A 23,053-nucleotide genomic window follows, 5' to 3' on the forward strand; every position below is an offset into this window, starting at 1 on the left:
ATCTGCATTTAGGGCAGCCGCCCAGGTGGCAGATTCCCTATCTGTTGCTTTCCTAGCCATTTCCGAAATGATTTCAAAGAAATTGGAAATTTATTGAACATCTCCCTTGGTAAGTTATTCCAATCCCTAACTCCCCTTCCTATAAATGAATATTTGCCCCAGTTTGTCCTCTTGAATTTCAACTTTATCTTCATATTGTTATCTTTCCTACTTTTATAAACACCATTAAAACTTATTCGTCTACTAATGTCATTCCACGCCATCTCTCCGCTGACAGCTCGGAACATACCACTTAGTCGAACAGCTCTTCTTCTTTCTCTCAATTCTTCCCAACCCAAACATAGCAACATTTTTGTAACGCTACTCTTTTGTCGGAAATCACCCAGAACAAATCGAGCTGCTTTTCTTTGGATTTTTTCCAGTTCTTGAATAAGGTAATCCTGGTGAGGGTCCCATACACTGGAACCATACTCTAGTTGGGGTCTTACCAGAGTCTTATATGCACTCTCCTTTACATCCTTACCACAAAACCTAAACACCCTCATAACCATGTGCAGAGATCTGTACCCTTTATTTACAATCTCATTTATGTGATTACCCCAATGAAGATCTTTCCTTATATTAACACCTAGATACTTACAATGATCCCCAAAAGGAACTTTCACCCCATCAATGCAGTAATTAAAACTGAGAGGACTTTTCCTATTTGTGAAACTCACAACCTGACTTTGAACCCCGTTTATCAACATACCATTGCCTGCTGTCCATCTCACAACATTTTCGAGGTCACGTTGCAGTTGCTCACAATCTTGTAACTTATTTATCACTCTATAGAGAATAACATCATCCGCAAAAAGCCTTACCTCCGATTCCACTCCTTTACTCATATCATTTATATATATAAGAAAACATAAGGGTCCAATAATACTGCCTTGAGGAATTCCCCTCTTAATTATTACAGGGTCAGATAAAGCTTTGCCTACTCTAATTCTCTGAGATCTATTTTCTAGAAATATAGCAACCCATTCAGTCACTCTTTTGTCTAGTCCAACTGCACTCATTTTTGCCAGTAGTCTCCCATGATCCACCCTATCCAATGCTTTAGACAGGTCAATCGCGATACAGTCCATTTGACCTCCAGTGGAATAACCCTTCCTAAAACCGAATTGCCTTCTATCAAACCAGTTATTAATTTCACAAACATGTCTAATATAATCAGAAAGAATGCCTTCCCAAAGCTTACATACAATGCATGTCAAACTTACTGGCCTGTAATTTTCAGCTTTATGTCCATCACCTTTTCCTTTATACACCGGGGCTACTATAGCAACTCTCCATTCATCTGGTATAGCTCCTCCGACCAAACAATAATCAAATAAGTACTTCAGATATGGTACTATATCCCAACCCATTGTCTTTAGTATATCCCCAGAAATCTGATCAATTCCGGTCGCTTTTCTAATTTTCAACTTTTGTATCTTATTGTAAATGTCATTGTTATCATACGTAAATTTTATTACTTTCTTGGCCTTAGTCTCCTCCTCTATCTCGACCTCATCCTTGTAACCAACAATCTTTACATACTGCTGACTGAAAACTTCTGCCTTTTGAATATCATCACATACACACTCCCCTTGTTCATTAATTATTCCTGGAATGTCCTTCTTGGAACCAGTTTCTGCCTTAAAATACCTATACATACCCTTCCATTTTTCACTAAAGTTCGTATGACTGCCAATTATGCTTGCCATCATGTTATCCTTAGCTGCCTTCTTTGCTGGATTCAATTTTCTAGTAAGTTCCTTCAATTTCTCCTTACTTCCACAGCCATTTCTAACTCTATTTCTTTCCAGTCTGCACCTCCTGCTTAGTCTCTTTATTTCTCTATTATAATAAGGTGGGTCTTTACCATTCCTTACCACCCTTAAAGGTACAAACCTGTTTTCGCATTCCTCAACAAGTATCCTGAACCAAGAACTCATTCTACCATCAATTCTCACTGAAGCCCAATTGTCAATATAAATGCCTTTGATTGATTTTAATAATCTACCTTTAATTCCATAGTCCCCCAGTATAGTGAACATCTTTTCACTTGGTACCCTGTCATATGCTTTCTCTAGATCTACGAAACATAACACAACTGCCTATTCCTCTTGTAGCATTTTTCAATTACCTGGCGCATACTGAAAATCTGATCCTGACAGCCTCTCTGTGGTCTGAAACTACACTGGTTTTCATCCAACTTCCTCTCAACGACTGATCACACCCTCCCTTCCACGATGGCAGTGAATACTTTGCCTGGTATACTAATCAATGAGATACTTCCCGATAGTTGTTGCAATCCTTCCTGTTCCCTTGCTTACAGATAGGTGCAATTATTGCTTTTGTCCAATCTGGAGGTATCTTACCAACACTCCACGCTAATTTTACTACTCTATGAAGCCATTTCATCCCTGCCTTCCCATTATACTTCACCATTTCAGGTCTAATTTCATCTATTCCTGCTGCCTTATGACAATGGAGTTTATTTACCATCCTTTCCACTTCTTCAAGTGTAATTTCACCAACATCGTTTTCCTCCTCCCCATGAGCTTGGCTGTTTGCAACACCACCAGGATGATTTCCTTTTACATTGAGATGATGTTCAAAATATTCCCTCCACCTATCCAGTGATTCCCTGGGATCTATTATGAGTTCACCTGAATTACTCAAAACACTGTTCATTTCCTTTTTCCCTCCATTCCTAAGATTCTTTATTTCTGTCCAGAAAGGTTTCCCTGCTGCTTGACCTAGCCTTTCCAGGTTCTTACCAAAATCTTGCCATGGCTTCTTTTTGGATTCAACAACTATTTGTTTCGCTCTGTTTCTTTCATCTATATACAAATCCCTGTCTGTTTCGGCCCTTGTTTGGAGCTATTTCTGATAAGCCTTCTTTTTACGTTTACAAGCTGCTCTCACTTCATCATTCCACCCATCTTTACACACAGTTGTTCCTAGACATTCCCTTGCTGTTTCTACTACAGCATGCCTGCATGCCACCCATTCACTTTCTATATCCTGAACCTGCTTACTGTCTACTGTTCGAAACTTCTCACTAATCATATCCATGTACTTCTGTCTAATTTCTTCGTCCTGGAGATTTTCTACCCTTATTCATTTGCAGACAGATTTCACTTTCTCTACCCTGGGCCTAGAGATACTTAGTTCACTACAGATTACATAGTAGTCTCTATCATCGAAAAATCCGCAAAAAAAACTCGTACATTCCTAACAGATTTCCTGAATTCAAAGTCTGTTAAGATATAGTCTATTATGGATCTGGTACCCCTAGCCTCCCATGTGTAGCAGTGAATAGCCTTATGCTTGAAGAATGTATTCGTACCAGCTAAACCCATACTAGCACAGAAGTCCAGCAAAAGCTTCCCATTCCCATTAGCTTCCATATTATCTCCACATTTACCAATCACCCTTTCGTATCCTTCAGTTCTATTCCCAACTCTCGCATTGAAATCGCCTATTAGCACTATTCTATCCTTGCTGTTGACCCTGACCACGATGTCACTCAATGCTTCATAAAACTTGTCAACTTCATCCTCATCTGCACCCTCACATGGTGAATACACGGACACAATTCTAGACAGACTAATGCAATTCAAATAATTATTTAAGGGAACTGAGCAATATCATAAAACTTTCTCATTGCCAATGTCAAACAAGATCTAGAACAGAGTGGATTAAAACCAAGTACAAGAAGAAGAATGGTACTGAGCACTTATTGAAGTGCTCATTTAATTAACCAGTCATTTATTTGTATGTACAGAGAATATTTCATTTTTATTACGTCTTGGTAACTGGCAGGGAACATCTACATTCATCAATACATGTCGCAATTTCTACAGGAAGCTTGGAGCCCTGGTCTATTTGCTCGTCAGCTATGTTTAGAAGGAGGAATTTTGACATGACGTTCACAAAGCAGAATGAGGAAACAATGGAACTCCAATGGCCAGAAACAATGGAAAACATTTCGGAAGCCCGCCGAGGGGCTCGAAAAGCTAGCAAGATACATTTGAAGTAAGCGCCAGGTACACGATGTGTTGAACCAATGATATGATAGTGTCACTGTCATGTTGGCTAGGCAGTGGTCTATGTAAGTGATGGCCCCAAACAAGCATACAACAGCGTCTGAGAGGACGAATTAATAAAAGCAACTAGCGCGTGGGCTAGCTACCCTTTATTTGGCAAGATTCCATGCAGGTAACATTGTGAGAAGAAGTGTTATCTACGTGAGTGCGGATCAGGACTTATGTATTCTTGATCGTGTGGGGACTTGAACTTTTATTAAGACGCTCAGTCTGCAGTTAATGTATTCAAGATTTTAAACTTAGGGAAATGGCATTTATCTTTCGATTTCCAGAGGAAAAGAACAGTTTCAGATAATCATTTCAATGCACAGTAACCTGCCTGTGTAAACATATTTTTCAAGGACATAAACTTCAGTAATTTCCAGTCCAGCAATTAAATGGGAAATGTTTGACCTAATTATGGGGTTAGATACGAGTTGTTCCGCGACTGAATGGGAACGGGTTTTTCACGGTTAGTGAAAATTACCCCGGGAGTAGTATTCTGGTAACTGGCAGGTTTAATCTTGACCTAGTTTTCTACACTGTGAACGAGGGGATCTTTTAGACAACATCCAGAAGCAGCGACAGAGACTACGAGATCACATTTCTATACCAGGAGGATGGACACCCAAGGACTGACCCAGTTCTATTCTGAAGGCACCACATTTGATATGGCTAGTTAACATGATAGGGTGTCGGCTGTCCAGAATGCAGGTGGCAAGAGTCAATGAAACAGATGAGTACCAAATTTTCAATGTAATTCTGTATGTGTGCACGTGTTTTAATGTTGCAAAAGGGGATAGGTTAGTTTTGATATTTAATTTCAGTATATTTTGCTTTTGTTTGGAAGGACTACGTACTATTAAAGTAAATGTTAGGAAGCTTGTAAATGTAAACAAAATTGTAACGTAAATGTGGACCGATTGCATAAGGTTGCAGCCTGATTTCTTTCCATTTCATTCAGATTTTTAGCTGAGTGGTTAACATCATTCCTTTTTACGAGTCTGTTTCTTGTTTTAGCCTCATCTATTTTTGATTTGCTTTTTTTTTTTTTTTTTTTAATGTTTGGGACACAGTATATGCCTTGGGGCTTAAAACGTAAATGTAAATAAGGATTTTTTTTTTTTTTCTATTTGCTTTACGTCGCACCGACACAGATAGGTCTTATGGCGACGATGGGATAGGAAAGGCCTAGGAGTTGGAAGGAATCGGCCGTGGCCTTAATTAAGGTACAGCCCCAGCATTTGCCTGGCGTGAAAATGGGAAACCACGGAAAACCATCTTCAGGGCTGCCGATAGTGGGATTCGAACCTACTATCTCCCGGATACAAGCTCACAGCCGCACGCCTCTACGCGCACGGCCAACTCGCCCGGTGAATAAGGATTTAAATTAACGTATTATCAATGGGAGCTCAAAATGTACGGAAACATGCCACCACTTTTTCTGGCATTTATTGCATGCTGTGTGAATGAGAATGTGTGAGATGGTGGAGTTTGGATCCACAAATCTTGGTAGCGTCATCTGCATGACTATTCTGAATATCAAGACGAGTGTAAATTAGTAATTGATTCACGAGTTCCCCAAATGCGTATTCCAAGTTCCGAATATTGAGAATCAAATTTTTGTAAATTTATTATCATCATTAATGCGAGTTTCTTGAGTTAAAGACTGAGATATTTCAGTAACTTTCAGATGTTCAAACATGATCGATTGTCTATGTGGCAATTTCATAGTTTCGAGTTATGATATTATTACAGAGTTGGCCACTTTATTATTCAAGTATAACTTTACGAGCCCGAGTGCTTTGATTTGTGACCAGTACGGTCTTGTTTCTTTTCATGCGAGTGTATGTTAGACGACATCTTTTATATTTGCATCAGTTTTTGGCAACTTTAGCACATGTTATATTTTTTGTGATTAGGCGTAAGAGGACACGTTCCTCATTCGAAAGGCCTGCATTTTCATGATTGTGCGAGTTGCCTCGGGTAGATTTGAAAGTAGTATGTGTTAAGGGTTGGACTCTGTGTGTTTTGATATTTGCTGCATTATTTTGGGAGACTGAATTTCCGCTTTTGAGTCATTCCGCCGTGTGCTGGCGAGGGTAATATATGTGTTTACTGAGGGGAGTCATATTTTAGCAGCCTGTACTTCGTGATGATTTTACTGGTTTTTGTCCAAGTCACTACGGTTGCTGCAGTAGATGAGATATTTATGTCACAATGTTTAGTCTGGAGTTTCTTTTATGATATAACAGCACTGAAGAATATTAGAGTCATGTCATCTGTTTCAGGAACCAACGTTGAATAGGAAGGTGTTGCTTAAAGTGTAAAATTTGCTTCCTTATATTTTTCATCAAGACTTTTGACTGAGTGAGAGTTGCATGAATGCAGCATGCTTTTCTTGGTGAGCCCTGGAAAATATGACATGTTTTTGTTTCTTTGATTGTGTATATTTTGCCACTTTTGTTATTTTATTGTGTGTGGTTTAAATCCACAGTGTTTTGTTGTGCTCGTGAGGTCACTCATGAGTGAGGTGTATATATTTGTAGTACATTTTACCACACAGCATGTTATATATTGTACAGTTAGATTAGTTTTTGTCTCCCCTTTGCGCATTAAATCACGTCTTTTCTTAAGGTTAGGGGCCCTGTTATGTTCTGAACACTCTACTAAATATATTTATCCAGTACTTAACATTATTTTATTAGGATATGCATGTGTTGAACAGCATGCCGTATCTATATATTGCAATGAAAGTTCCAATGAAAACAGCTGTTCTCTCCAGAGAGTATACATCTGTGTCGTTACGCTGTTGTTAATAGCGCACTTACTGTATTATTTAAAAAAAATACACTACAGACCCCCAGCACAATGTCAAGTGTGCAGGAAAGAGGAACGTACTCATCTATAGTTGAAAGTGTTAACAAAAATAAAGCCAGGTGCGTGGTGCGAGCACGCTAGCCAGTGTGTTAAAATGAATGAAATTCAAGAATTTTGCTTTGTAATGTTAAGTATGTGCGTCGCATACACTTAAATATTTGTATGATATTTGATTCTCAAGATGGACTTTATCAAGCTGAGAGCATAATTCTGAGTCTTGTAAATTATTGATCATTTGAATATTTTTTTTGTTGCTATTTTTCAATATTTTTGTTATTTTTAATAAACAGATTTTTCCTCTAAACTGACGTCATGCTTCGCCTTGCTTTATTTACAGCTTTTAGTTAGTTGACCTCATGGTGTCCGTATTAGTTGTATGTTCCCCATCAAAATCCAGGGTGTATATATTTTTAGGGCATTATTTACCACAGTTCGAACTGAGCACGCCTGGGAGCAGCTGACTAGTCTGCGGCAAATTACCTTGATGGTAGAAACGGGGACAGTACCTCAATCGAATGAAGTGGCGAGTGCTCATACACCGGACCTGGGAAACTGGAGACTTAACTGATGATGATTTCTCATTGCCAGTATTCTTCTTCTTCAGCAGGAACCTTTACATACTAAAGTAAGAGTCTAGCGATGGCATCAGAGAGATCGTGAATAATTTGGCTGACTATGAACTAATTCCCTGCAAATCTGCGTTATCTTCTCAGATTTCTCTTCATGCATAATAACTAGAGCTTGGATTATATGTAATTACACATTCTGTTCCCATATATGTAGCTACAAGAAAAGTGAAAATGTTGGTTAATCACTCTAAAAGAACCATTATTCCAGGCATTAAAAGTTACATATTTTCATATATTTCGATGCATAATAAATATTTTGAAGGATACTGCACATTTGACAGAAAAAACAATTTATTTTTTTCACTAATTTTACATTGATTTATGTTTTTTAATTAAACACTCGAAAATGTTTTAAAAGCCTGTAATATCTAATATCTAAAAATAATTTAATAATTTAAAGTGAAGTATTCTGCCAAAGAATTGCATCCCTTAGCTAAGTTGATGGTTTGTATATCCCTTAAGAAGTAACGGTGCAGTGTGAAGGGTGGGTCAATGACATGTTGCTGCTATTACGGAGAACGACACAAAATGAAAGTTACCCCACAGCTGGGATGACTGCTTAGCAAAAACAACCCGTGAAAGAAAACGCTTGCTCGAACCATATTCTGAGTCACAGTTAGTGAATCGCTATGGCACCAGACGCATCCGAACTACTGTCAAAGTTAAAAGATTGGATTTCGACTGATGGAAGCCTTTATAATTGACTGTAAAATCTTGCTATGCAGAGTGTGTGACAATAGTATTGGGTGTTCCATGAAGTCACAATCAGAACAGCATTTAAAAACTGGTCTTAATGTGAGAAATAAAAAATGTGCTCTGTCAAGAAACAAGTTGTTTTCACAAATGGGCACTGGAGCCTTTATCATCTTCTACCAGCGAATTTAATAAAGATTTCTGCATGGCAATGGTAGCTGCAAACCTATCATGGTATAAACTTGAAGTGCCGAAGTTTCAAAGATTCCTACGCAAATATTGCAACTTCAATATTCCGGATGAATCAATACTCCAGAAAAATATTTGAACCCTTGCTACATTGACATGATGGGAGCGATTAGAGCTGAACTTGGCGATTCGTACATATAGATTGCTGTTGACGAGTTGACCGATGCCTTGGGTCATTTCATCGCAAATCTCCTAGCAAGTAAATTAGATCCAGAGGGCCGATTGCAGAAATGATGACTAGTTTTAAGCCTTAGACATCGTCTACCTAACCAACGCCTAAATCGTTCACGATCTTCCATTGCATAAACAATGTTCAGTCGATGTTTAACTAGACATCCCTTAAAGTTTCAATTTTGGTTTGAAAATGGATACAGAAGTATCTTTCATGCAACTCTTTGCTTGTCGCAACCAATGAAATTCGCCGGTGCGCGCGCCGAACGCCAGTCAGCTGTTTGTCTTCCTACACATTACTCAAATATGGCTGAGCATGACTTGCCCACAGATAAGAGTATCGCTTTCGGTGGACAAATCTCATAATATCGACACTAAAGCGACACGGCACCGTACGGGGAAGTGTAGCTTTCATTATAGCGTTGTTACAGTGAGTGTAATCTACTCGTAAATACGGTAGCTTCGACGAAGGGAAGATGAAGCAATAGTAACGTGTAACCGAGTGTGTTGTACAGGCCATATAGATGTAAGCTTGCATTCTGGAGATCGTAGGTTCGAAACGCATCATCGGCAGCCGTGAAGATTGTTTTCCGTAGTTTCCCTATTTTTACACCAGGCAAATACTAGGGCTGTTATGGCCACGGCTCTTCTTCCTCAGTCCTCTTTAAACGATAATCACCACCACTTGCCTTTTCCTATCTGATAGTTGCCGACGATATATATAAAAATCCCATACAACCTACTTTTTAGTTTTTGCTATTATGTGTGTTTACTTGGCAGTAAATATAAGTGAATCCCTCCTGATTGATATATGTGACAGCCCTAAGACGATCGGGACACGTAGCGAATTGCTGCGATTTAGCAGCGGGTGACCCACAGAGAGGCCGTCGGACTAACCTTTCTTTCCGGAACCGTTTCAACACGATCCTACAAATTACATATTTTATGGTACATAACCTCTAATTGTGATTCACTCCTCTCATTTGAGGTTAAACAGTGCTCTCGGCAGTGTTTAAACATGACCGGTTGAGCATCGGTTTTAGACAGTGTCTAAGTGATAAATAACGTCTTTGCAATGCGGCAGCCATGCTTAGGCATTGTTTAACCGTAGACATCGCCTAAATACCGTTTCTGCAATTGGCCCAGAGGCTCCATGCAAGTCTTATTTAATTTACTGCACACCAATGGAACCAACAAATTATGTTACAGTTTCGTGATTCATCAACAAGACTTAAAGAGCTAGGGATTAATGAAGAAACAGTGTTGGTACTCTACTCAGATGCTGCATTCTATATGCTAAAAGCTGTGGTTGCGTTGTCCACGTTTCACCCCAGTATGATCCACTTCACATGTTTGACACAAGGATTACATTGAGTAGCTGAGATCATAAGAGAAAAATTTCCTCAAGTTAAGGGTTTAGTATCAGCAACGAGAAAAGTTTTCCGCAAATCTCCCTATTACGTGCAGTGTTACAAGAAATTGTTACCAGATGTGTATTTACCTCCATAGCCTGTGATCACCAGATGGGAAACGTGGATAGAAGCTGTGAGCTTCTTTAATGAACATTTTGAAGCAGTGAAGCCAGTGGTGAAAACATTTCCTCCTGAAAGTGCAGCATATGTGAGAGAGTGTATAAGTGCCTTTCAAGATTCAAAGGTGCCTTCATCGACTAATACATCACAAGCCATTTTAGCTGGATTCCGAACAGCATTTGAGAGCTGGAAACTTCTGGACTGCCCCTCCATGAATCTATGTGTATAGTGGAAGATGCAATTAGTAAATTGAGTGTTGTGCCGGGAGCTATCGGTGAGTGTGTTTCAGTAAAATTCAATGATGTATTGAAAAAGAACCCTGGATACCAATTTTTTTCAATGTATACCAAATACTTAACGGTGAGTCTGTGCAGCTCCCTGAGAATAAGAACGTATCTTCCAGTATCATTCCTCATTTAAAATATGCGGCAGTGACATCATGTGAAGTTGAATTTTTCTATATATAAGAACATCCTAACAGACAGAAGACATTTGATGACAGCAGAAAATTTGGAACAATATTTAGTTTTTAATTGCACCTCCAAATGAAAATCAGAGGTTGAATAACATCTGCACTTTTAACTTTTCTTGGTTTTCTTTCCTTTTCTATATACAAGAACACTATGTACTATATGTACTATTTCTCATATATTACATATAATCCGGGCTACAGTAATAATGCAGGGCAATGGGAATTCTGTTCTCTACAAAAACAGGCAGACCTCTATCGATTGCATGTTCACGTAGCTTAGGGTACACAACTTCTAGATCTCTTATACTGGTCTTTGTAAAACAATATCTATTTTTAAAGCTGATATTGTCATACTTCAGGAAGATATAATCGGTCGTATTCCATACCTTTTCATACATCTTCTTATCTCCCTTATTTCGCTAACTAACCGCAACTCCACGTATAACCTCCATGTTTTTTTAAAGTTAATCCTCAGTTAAACTACCTCTAGACGAGGACTAAAGTGACTCCAGACTTAAGCCCGATCATTCTCGGACTAACAGGAAAAGCCGTCTATGAACAGCACACTTAATCACTTGCCAGGGTAAATGATATACGATACAGACTTAGTGCTTTTTCTCACAAAGAAGAAGAAAACAACCCTAATATGCCTTTCTGGACTTTTTATCAATTCATTATATGTGTTTTAATTAATGTCTCTCTTGTCATTTTTATGTATTACTAAGCTGAAGATGTCTCATAAGGGATAAATCATGTCCTTAAAAACATGTGTCATTCTTTGACAACACAATAAATGCACTGAAAGGTGCCATGTTATACAAGGCGTTCACAAACTTCTTAACCTAGTGATGAAAAAGTCATGAATTAAACTGATATCATTATCATAAGATGTACGGAAATGTCTTACTAACTGCACAACAGAGTAACATGTATAAAGCAACTTAAGTCAAAGTGCAATATAGGAGTATGGATCACAATTAATGAATATCAAGCAGCAGCATGCAAATTGCAGTAGTAGTAAATTTTAAAAACTTTTTTATTCAATGAATTCATAGGTCAACTTCTAATCTACTCACTGTTTTATGAAGAAATACGATATCTACAGCCCACCAACTACACGATAAGCCAATGTTGCTGTAACAAGAAAATACTGTGATTTTATAAGAAGTAAGTTTTCAAAGACAAATGACTTAAATTAACTATAATTCTATTGTTATTCAAGGCAAGATAGATACCTACGGGCAAAGAAGATTAAACAATAAAATCTGCCTTGTGTTAACTAAGACTTCCACCAACAAGGTCTACAACCTATATACACAAAGCCAATGAATAAATCGGATGAATTAGAATCATTAGATAAAATATTTCTTCAGACACACTGTCAAAATATAGAATGCTTAAAATCTTCTCTTAGTACAGAACGAAACACAATGGAAAAATTATTGTTCACTAGCTGTAATACCCGTCGATGATGGGACAATCACTTAGCATGTGCGTGACATTTTTGTCCACCCCTTGTATCAGGGCTGGACAAATCCCAAGCACCTGATTACCATGGCGATGGAAAAAGATATGTAGGCGCCTAAAATTGGTGAGTGAATGAATGAACACACTTTTCTTAGGTAACTCAAAGAGCATTGTTGCAGTATTGCTAACGTCAACAGCTTATGTGAAAGGGGGGTTTACTACTATGAATTTACTAACTTGAGATCTTCATTGCACACAGACAGAACAAAAACAAAAGCAGCACAGCACTCTTATTTTCAAACAAACTGATCTCACCATGTTAGGAGGGACTAAGAAGGAAGCAGTAGTGATGGCTGAAGATGATGAGATCCCACTGGGTAATGCTATAGAGGTAAGAAAGTGAATTTTATCTGTGCCTGGCTTCTAAGAAATTTTTCTGGTGCCTAGATATTTTTCAGATTTGACCAGCCCTGCCTTACACTGTTCCCCAGAATCTGAGGCACAAAAGTAGGCATGCCTCTCTCTGTCAATGGCTTGATGTGACTTACTTGCTACCTTGCTTTCTGTGATCATTTACAGTCTCATTTCCTTTTTTGCATTATTGCTGATTTACCTTTCAGTATAAAAAGAAGCCAAGTATCAGGTTAACATTTAAAAAACACTGGCAGGTGTGTAAAGCCTTTAAAACATTGCCTTAATGATAACCATAAAAATCTCTATACAGTCCACAGACCTAGTTACCGGCACTTGTTCTTAAACTTCACACGACCACCACTGATATTTCCCTATTTTTCACTGTATCGGGAAATGTTAGAACAAAAATTTGCCACCAGCTATTTTTGTGCAAAACCAACTATAAAAGATACATGGAATTTTATGCTTTAAGACCCATCCGAAGAACCTCCTCCTTGTAAAATTTTTTGGACAGCTTATAGCTAAGATCCTCCTCATCATTTCCTTCGTTCACCTCTCGCCGGGTTGGGATGTTTATGGCACCTTTCCATCTCCCTCCATCCGACTATCATTATCCCTCCTCAACTGTGTTCCAGTCCAAGATTCTTCTAATTATACTATTCTTGATTGTTTTCAACCATCTTAATCTGGGTCTCCCTCTTGCCCTCCCTCCTTCTATCTGGGTTTTCAACATACTTTCCTCTTCCATCTTCTTAATATGTCCACCCTCTCCATTCCATCAAAAAGCTTTTCTACTCCAATTTCCTTCCTGACGTCCACATTCTTACTCTGTCCTTTCTGGTAATTTCTATCATACTTCTTAAAAACTTATTTTCACAGGTCTGGATTTTATTCTGTCTTTTTATCACTGTCCTGGTCTCCATTGCATATGTCAGTACTGGGCAGAAGAACACTTTATACATCACCTCTTTACACTTCACTTCATTGGTACTTCCTTCCTCCACACCAGATTTCTTAAACTCTGATAAAATGCATTTCCCTGTTGAATCCTTTCATTGATTTTCATGTCCAGCCCTGCATCCTGCATCAGTTTGCTTCTCAAGTATCTGAAGCTCTCAACAATTTCAAGATTTGGTCTATTTTTACAATTCTTTCCTCTTCCCCTTCTCCTCTAGTCAGCACCACTGTCTTACTCTTTTCCATGCTGATTTTCATTCCATAATTTTCAATATACTAATCTTACTCAATATGTTGAACTACCCTTGTACTTCCTCTCAGTTTGATCCCCACACTACATCACAACATCAACTGCAAACAGTGTTACCTACAGCTCTTTGCCCTCATATTTTACCCTTGTCTCCTTTACAATTTTGTCCATAACTATTATAACAGTGCTGACAGCACACTTGCTTATCGAAGTCCAGTTTCATTTTCAAAACCACTCTTCTCCCCACGTGTCCAGACACTACTGCAACAATTTACAGTTTTTAAACTTTACTCTAAACTGAAATACCAAGTTTCATTAAAATCCACCCATCCATTTTCCTGTGATGCTGTAACAGACATAGATAAGTATAAAATTGAACGTGATATAGGTCATTACAATGATGTCAGTATTCTTGTCAGAATACAACACAAACTGGCTGGAATGTTGTGGTTTAAAGAAATGCTATCATATGAAATGCTTGATGAAGTGAAAATCACTACAGCATCTCACTTATCATGAATATTACTACATTGCCGTTCTAAGAGTGCCAAGTTCCAGAGCTGGAGAACCTGGATCCAGGCAGCCGTGAAAACTGCTCTGCTGTTTTTTTTTTTTGTTAAGTGTGCACACTCTTTGTTTCTATCAGCACCCCAGAGCAGGGATCCAATCATCAGAGCATGTATGGCATGCATCACAACAAACAAAAGCCAATGTAATGTTATTGTTGATCAATTCTATGGGATTTCGATACTGTAGGCCTTCACATTTTGTTTTCTTTTCACTCTGTGATATTAGGGTATCTAATATACAGAGAGTACTTCTTCCACCTTTCAACATGACTCCCTCTTGTCTTATTCTCCCAAGTGATTGTTCCATTATTATTTTCTTCAAATTTTGATAATTTTCACAATTTTCCTTGTCAATATGTGCTGATGACCACGAGGTTTTTCATCTTAAGACAATCGTGACAAAACCCACCCCAACGCCACCTAACACGATTGAACAATACTTCCATGTCAGCAATGCTCAGTGTTGATATGGACTAAGCAAAAAAAGTTAAATTCAGGAATTCCGTTATCACAGCTGGCACGGTAAACTGTCTACAACATAAATGATCAGAAAATGTAAAACTTTTCTTATGTAACTTAGTATTTATTGAAAGGACAACTAAAAACCTACCTACCATTTCACCCAGCATGAAAAATTATATCTGTAATGACTTATTCCCAGACTTTTCTTACTGATTTTCATAAATTCTGTTCAGTCATCTTCTCATGGCTTGGTGTTGATATGGACTAAGCAACACAAGTCTAAATTCAAGAATATCTCTGTTATCATAGCCAGTTACTTTTATTTAGTATTTATCGATTCCACAGAAACTTAACCTGTAGGATCCCTGCAAGATACAGCAAGAATTTTAGATACCGGTGGTCATATAGACTGCATCGCAACTGACGTATCTAAGGCTTTTGATAGGGGCAAAAATGAGTGGAAATGAACTATTAAAAGATATGAGCTTCATTGGTGTTTCCATATTGAACTGAGATCACAGAGATGAGATATCTATTAGGTTCCACCTATTCAATACTAATTACGTGTTGATGTTACTGTACCGGGCGGTACACCTCCACGCCGCTAATTCAAACATTGCGCCAGTTGATACTCCTCTGCTGGAGAAAGCCTGAACTTTAACAACCATATTAATTCTAAGGTTTCTCAGAAGATGTCTCTACTGTAAATTTTGAAGTGTTCTGAACTATGCCTGTTTTGATGTGTATTTGTTTGCTCTGCAGTAAGAAATTTGAACATTCTCTAACAGATGTCTCCACCAAAACTATAACAACGCACTCTGGTGTAAAGGAATGAACTGTCCTGAAGAAATTTAACATTCATAAGTTTTGTCTTAACTAAATTTTGTTCTGTCAGTTGTAGGTTGGCAATATAATCCTTTCTTTCCGCCTGTTTTGAATGTAGACAATCAGGAATTTCGGTAATTAATTTTCCACCAATAAGGTGTTTTTTCTTCGTCTGGTGTATTAGTTTTTGCTGTTACCCAATAAAATTTTGTGGGCGGGTTGTAATCATTCATGAAACGTCTCGAATTTTCCGCGAGGGTATATAAACTGCTGATTTTCTTGTCTCCTGGCCACTTCAGTAACATCTTTCCTAGTGTGATTATGTAGCAGGGGGCGGGAAGCGCCTCTTCCTTCGGGCAGAGTTCTTCCATAAGGTAATGGCCTTTTAATAACTTCATTTCTTGCTAGCTCAGCAGTTTAACCGTCGGGGCAGGTTCGAAACTTTTATCATGTAACTTTCCTTTAAAATGTAAAAGACACTTGGTATAAAATTCTGTCTCTTTAACTACAAATTGGGATAGAGAAAGCTTAACCCTCTCGAGCTCCCACTCATATTGTTCTGAGGTGACTACGTTTTCATTACCGTATTTCTTCTCTTCATAATGTAAATAAGTTTTCTTATCGTGTCACCTCCTTAGTATGGGATTAGCCCTTGCATAAGCGGCCTAAGAGCCAAATAGGTTTTAAAAAGGTGTATTAGGAGTGCAAGTTACGCTTCCATTCAACTCAGAATTTGTCTCATGGTTTGAAAATATTTGAGAAAATACTTGAAAAAAGGCTAAGGAAAATAATAGAACCACAACTGCAGGAAGAACAATATGGATTCAGAGAACACCGATCAACTACCGATCTCATATTTGCACTTAGAATACTGTTAGAAAAGCATTGGGAGAAGGGCAAAGACTTAACACTAGTGTTTTTGGATCTCGAAAAAGCATTTGATAGTGTTCCAAGGAAGACTATATGGGAATGTTTAAGAAAGAAGAATGTACCCAAAGGGCTTATCCAGAAAGTTAAAATGCTTTACGAAGACAGCTGCAGTTGCGTACAGATAGGAAATGGTAATTCTGATTGGTTCCAAACCACTAAAGGAGTGCAACAAGGCAGTACCCTTTCACCATTACTTTTTATCACTGTCATGGAGGAAGTCATGAAAGAAATTAAGCAGAAGAACAATATGGACATCAATGCATTTGCATTTGCAGATGATGTAGTAATTTGGGGAAATACAGAGAAGGAAGTCCAAGAGAGGCTGAACACCTGGAATGAACATTTGAAAGCACACGGATTAACAATAAATAAATCGAAAACTGTTACTATGTCTGTCAACAGGCAGAAGAAGAAAGGAAAAATAATGCTGGAAGGTACACAACTGGAAACAGTAGACCAATATAAATATCTTGGGTGCATCATTTCAAGTGATAACAGAATACAGCATGAGATTAACAACCACATTCAAAAATCAGCTCAGTTTTACCATCAAGTTCGGAACCTCCTCTGGAACGAACAAGTTCCCTTAAGATCAAAGCAGATTCTATTCCAATCATACTTTACCCCCATAATAACATATGGCCTAGAAACCTGCACAACAACCCAACAAGTGGACAGCAAACTACAAGCCGCAGAAATGAAGTTCCTACGAACTATGGTACAGAAGACAAAAAGGGACAGGGTAAGGAATGAAAGAATAAGGGAGCAAGCTGGTGTGTACCCATCCCTGAATGAAAAAGTGACAAGGGCCCGTTTGAAATGGTTTGGCCATGTCAAACGAATGGACGATGGAAGGACAGCAAAACAATGGCTACACACAGTCGTGGCCGGAAAACGACCGGTAGGAAGACCTAGGAAGAGGTGGCTGGACCAAGTGAAAGAGGACATAGGAACAAGAGGAATCAGCTGGGATGTCGTCTTGAGAGAAGAGTGGTACATGGACAGACAGAAGTGGAGAGTGCTCGTAAACCACACCCGGGCAACTGGAGTGGAAAACTGATGATGATGATGTAATTGACCTGTTTCTTTACTTAATAGGCCTCAGTAGATCGGGTATTATTACCCCTGTTCTTGTGTGTCTGGAGGGCAGCTTGAAGGTGGAGTTTGGTGTGGCCTTTGATGGGCTTGAAATTTGAGAGTGGGTTTGCTCTTTCTTAAAAGTAGATTTTCTCTGTGCCTCGAGGAGGCTTTACTGGGTAATTGGGAGCAAGTGCTCCTGGGCATGATTGAAGTGTTCTGCCCCTTTGTCAAACCTTGTATATAAGTAAAGTTGGGCTCATTGCTCAGGGATTGTGAATCTGGGGCTCGAAGCCCAAAATCTATTAATAAACTGTAAGTGTACTTTCTTAACTTGTTGATATACAACTGAGTTCCCGTTATACTTGTTATTTCTTGACCTTGAAAAGAAAATATAACCTTTGTTAAATTTTAAATTAGCTTTAATTTCGTAAGTTGAGACCTGTTCATCCCAGCACCTTCTTTCACCTCTAACTACCACGGATAACCCCGTAACAAGTGGTAGCAGAGTGTGGTTGAATGGGTCTGAATTTAGCCCCTTTTGACGGCTAAACATTGCTTTGCTTTCGAACTCTTAACAATTTTCTCTGTCGCTGGAAATTTTTTTATTTTTTCAAAATTTTTGTCATCATGTCCGGCCCTCGCGAGGTTCTTCATCCTTTCTATTTGCGTAAAGAGGAATTAATTTATGAACTATCTCTCAGAAACGTTCAATCTGGAGGCACGGTTGTAGTCGACTCCAATAAGCTACAAGATTCCCTTGATTTGCCTATTACCATCCCGACTTAGGGAGAAAAAGAGATTGACGACGCTCTCTCCATGATCAATGATAATACTACTGAGCTAGCATCTGTAGTTAGTTTTTTTGAAGTAAGTGATCCATCTCCTAATCAACTCAAAAGAGTACAGGCTAGGTTGTACCATTTTTATAATAGGGTGTGTGATCTATTGTCTCTGAAGTTAAATGACCTTCAGGGTAAGGAAGCGAGTGCCCTTGCCGAAAACTTGTCTAAAATGTCTAGCAAAGTTAGCCATTTGTTATCTGGATCTGCTATTCCTAAAGTCGACCAGCCTATGGTAGTAAATATTGTAAATGTGGAGGATTCCTCTAAAGAGGAAGGAAGTAGTACTGAGGCGACTACACAACGAACATCTGCCCCATTAGGAACCGAGTCTGATCGTCGCACGTCCATTCCACCCTTTGTGTTAAATAGGGCACCTTCGGAATCTGCTTCTCCGCCACTTAGGCCCCCTTCTACTATGTCACCTGGTTTCAGCAGTTTACCCCATCCATTAGCTATGTTACTTAGAGGCATTTCCAAGTTTTCTGTTAACTCCAATACTGATGTTATTGCTTTCTTAAGGTTTTTAGTTAAATTCCAAGATCATGCCATTGTCTTTTCTCTGTCTCCGTGTCAAACCCTTCAGATAATTTACCCTTATTCCATTGGTGTCCTCTCAGACAAAATAGTTAGGGCAATTGCGGAACAGTCATCCATAGAAGACTTCTATGCCCATCTGTTGGCAAATTTTATCCCCGCCCGAGCTAGGTCATCGCTCATTCAAAAGTACTAGTACCGAGTACAACGGTTGGATGAAAATTTAGCAGACTTCATCCAAGACATTAAGATTTACACTAGGGTATTTGCCCTTCATTTTCCCAAAGATCAAATTGTTCAGGCCATAGTGGAAGATATTTCTCCATCATACCGCTCATACTTGTGTTTTGCGTCGCGTCCGCAAACTTTCGCAGAGTTAGAGGCTATGGCTGTCTCAGCCGAAGGAGTTAGATACGCAGATACCTTGCATGTCGCCAAAGAACCCCCTCCATCCTCTAGTAGTTTTTGGCCTCAACCTCGCCGACACATCACACCCCGTAAATATTACGCTTGCGGGTCGCCCGACCATCTTCGCAATAAATGTCCATTGATCAAATCTAGTAGGACTAATAATGGAGCAGGTTCATCCCAAGGCTGCTTTAAATGCGGTGCGTTCTCCCATATTGCCAAGAACTGCCCTAATACTAACAGCACCCCCTCTTGCTCAACTTCGGGTGCAACTTCCAACAACAATCAAAAGTGACTAGGGGTTTCGGCTGAGTCGGCGAACTCTTCTCCTCGAGGCTCAGCCCCAAGTAATCATGCCGAAATTTCAGGGAAAAATCTGTCTTCAAATTTATCTTTTGAAGGTCCCAAAGAATGTCTTAGGATTGCGGCGGATACCCCGCACCTGTTCCTTTTCTCAAAATTGAATTAAATAATGAACCGGTAACAGCTTTATTAGATTCAGGTAGTGTTTGTTCTATTATTTCGGCTGAATGGCACTCCAAATTGAAAACTGTTTGTAAACTTACTGACTATTGCTCATCTTCAGTTCAATATGTTTCGGCTAATTCTTCTCCATTAGAAATTTTAGGTTTTTTATATGCCAAAATTCGGATTTCTAAATTTACTTGGAAAGTCAAATTGTTGGTGGCAAAGCACTTGTCCTGCCCCATTATATTGGGAGCAGATTTCATGTCCCACACTGGTCTAGTGCTCGATCTTCAAAGTAAGTCGTGCACATTCAAATTTGCTTCTAATTGTAAAATCCCCTTATTGAAATGTAATTCTGTATCATGTTCATCTATTTCACCTACCCAGGACGAGATGTTGTTAGATCTTAGACATCTACCTGAAGAGCAGGCTGATAGTATTCGTAAGCTGTGTCAGTCGTTTCCAGAGGTGTTCTCAGATACTCTTGGTGTTACTGACCTTACTGAATACAAGATTGAGGTTACGGATCGATTCCTGTCCGTTTTCCACCTTATAGGCTATCTTCACCGAAAATGAAGGCATTGAAAGAAATCATTCATCAGATACTGAAGGACGGTATTATTCGGCCCTCTAAGTCGGCGTATTCTTCGCCTATTTTTCTACTCCCGAAACCCCAAGGTGGCTTCAGGCCTGTGATTGATTATAGGGCTCTCAATCGGAAGGTGATGTTACAATCCGTGCCCCTTCCAGACCTTCACTCTTGTTTTTCTTGGTTTCGTAAAGCTAAGTTCTTCACCATCTTAGATCTTAACCAGGCGTATAATCAGATACCGTTAGCAGAGGAATCCAAACATCTTACAGCGTTCGCCACGGATTGGAATTTGTATGAATACAACCGCGTGCCTTTCGGGCTCCCCACGGGAGCAGCTGTACTCACTAGACTGCTAGACAGGGTCTTCTCCGACATCAAGTTTGAGTACTTGTAGCACTATCTTGATGATGTCGTCGTATTTTCGGAGACCTTCGAAGAACACCTAGATCATCTGCGAGAAGTTCTCAATCGCCTTCGTAAGGCTGGGTTAACTGTGAAGTTGTCCAAGGTTGCCTTCGCTAAGCCCTCCATGTCATTCCTAGGGCATATTGTGTCGCCTGATGGTGTTGCAGTCGATCACTCTAGAACACAGGCCATCCGTGACTTCAAGCCGCCCAAGGACATCAAAGGTATTGCTAGGTTCATTGGTATGGTGAATTTCTTCAGGAAATTTATTCCAAGTTTCGCCAATAGGAAAGGAGTCAAATTTGAGTGGGGACCTTCTCAACAAGCCGCTTTTGAAGATCTCAAATTAGCTCTGTGTAATGCCCCTGTTCTGGCCATGCCCGATTTCTCCAAGAAATTCATCGTCCAAACCGACGCGTCGTCATCGGCGGTAACTGCAGTCCTTCTTCAAGAGACTGAACTAGGGAGGCGACCCATCGCCTATGCATCTAGGACTCTATCGGCTCAAGAAGCCAAATATTCCATCTATGAGCTCGAAGGTCTGGCAGTCTTATTTGCTTAAGAAAAGTTCAGTCTCTATCTGGAACATGTCAAATTTGACTTGGAGACCGATAACCAAGCCTTAAGTTGGGTCTTAGGTAGGCCGCGTCGTACTGGTCGTATAGCCCGGTGGGCCATCCGAATTTCTGCCTTCCAATTTGATGTTAGGCATATCAGAGGTACTGAAAACGTGGTTGCTGACGGACTAAGCCGTATGTTTTCTACTGATGTGGAGACCCCGGATCTGGATGACGGTTCTTCACCTCCCGAGTCCATACTATCTGAGGTTAATGCCATTCTGACTGATGCTTCCATGTTGTTTAGGGATATTGAAAAATATCAGCGTGAAGATCCAGTGCTGGCTCCCATTATGGAAACCCTTTCTTCTCGGGAACATGTCGTCCCTTATGTATTGAGGAATGGTGTTTTATGTTGCCCGTCGAGGCATGATCAAAAAATGAAAGTTGTAGTTCCAGCTGTTCTTGTACCAATGATCTTCAAGTACTATCATGAGACCCCATTAGGGGGGCATTTAGGCATCTTCAAAACCCGTGAAAAGATTCGTGAAACGTTCATCTGGAAGAGTATGGACGGAGAAATCCGTGAATTGGTAAAATCTTGTAAATCATGCTGGCTTAGTAAACCCTCCATGTCAACTAAGCAAGGGCTTTTGTCTTCTCATCAAGTGTCACGCCCCATGGAACGTCTCTACATCGATTACGTAGGACCCTTCCCCCAGTCAAAGGGGAATGCCAACAAGTTCATCCTTGTATGTGTAGATGGTTTTACTAGATTTTCTTGGTTATTCCCGACTAAGCTGGCTACCGCTCAGTCCACCATTACTTGTTTAAATTCCATTTTTGCTTCTTTTGGTCCGTGTCAATATATTGTGTCTGATAATGCTAAAGCTTTCACATCCAATCTCTTTTGTAAATTCTGTTTTGATCTGTCCATATCTCATGTGACTACTTCGGCTTATTATCCTCAACCATCTCTAGCTGAACGGGTCAATCGTAATCTGAGGTCGGCCCTTATTGCCTATCATCACGACGATCATTCTAGGTGGGACACGTCCTTGCATTGGTTAGCTTTTGCGCTGAATTCAGCGGTTCATGAAGCTCATAAGTTTACTCCAGCTTCTTTGATGTTCAAATTTGTTCCCAACACGTCGCTCTCTAACCTTTGGTCTCTTAGTGATATTCTACCTGAGACAATAGATGCAGATAATATTAAAGATCTTTGGAAGAAGGCTAAAGCCAATCTTAAAGTGTCTCATGAAAAGGTTAGGGAAAGATATGATCGTGGACGGAGACCCACCAATTTGAAGGTAGGTGACAGGGTCATGGTCAAGAATTTTGTTCCCGCGGGCAAGCTTGCCCCCAGATTTCATGGGCCGTGCATAATTGTAGATTTTCTTACGCCGGTCACGTTGTTATTAAGCAATCCAGCCACCGAGAGGATATTTAGGGTTCATCTGTCCCAGGTGAAACCTCTGTAATTTCCGCACTAACTTAGCTCGTTTTTATTTTTGTTACATTTTGAAAGAAATCTGAAGGTTATATT

The 23,053-nt window shown here is 39.5% G+C and overlaps 1 protein-coding gene across 7 annotated transcripts in view; it reads right to left on the reverse strand.

Moving 5' to 3' along the window:
- Rrp1 (Recombination repair protein 1) overlaps positions 1–23,053 on the reverse strand; it is a 279,367-nt gene that overhangs the window by 116,442 nt on the left and 139,872 nt on the right. For 5 of the 7 annotated variants that reach the window (XM_068230234.1, XM_067156754.2, XM_067156762.2 and 2 more), the window contains exon 2: positions 11,824–11,881. The exons of 1 other annotated variant lie outside the window; for it this stretch is intronic. Coding sequence is in view for 2 of the 6 variants with exons in the window: in XM_068230222.1 (XP_068086323.1) it covers positions 11,824–11,881 (58 nt within the window). In the remaining 4 variants the exon portion in view is untranslated. Of the gene's footprint in view, positions 1–11,823; positions 11,898–23,053 lie in introns of all 7 variants that reach the window. One more of the 7 variants, XM_067156770.2, reaches the window with a different exon arrangement.

This window comes from Anabrus simplex, chromosome 1, assembly GCF_040414725.1.
Source record: "Anabrus simplex isolate iqAnaSimp1 chromosome 1, ASM4041472v1, whole genome shotgun sequence".
NCBI lineage: Eukaryota > Metazoa > Arthropoda > Insecta > Orthoptera > Tettigoniidae > Anabrus > Anabrus simplex.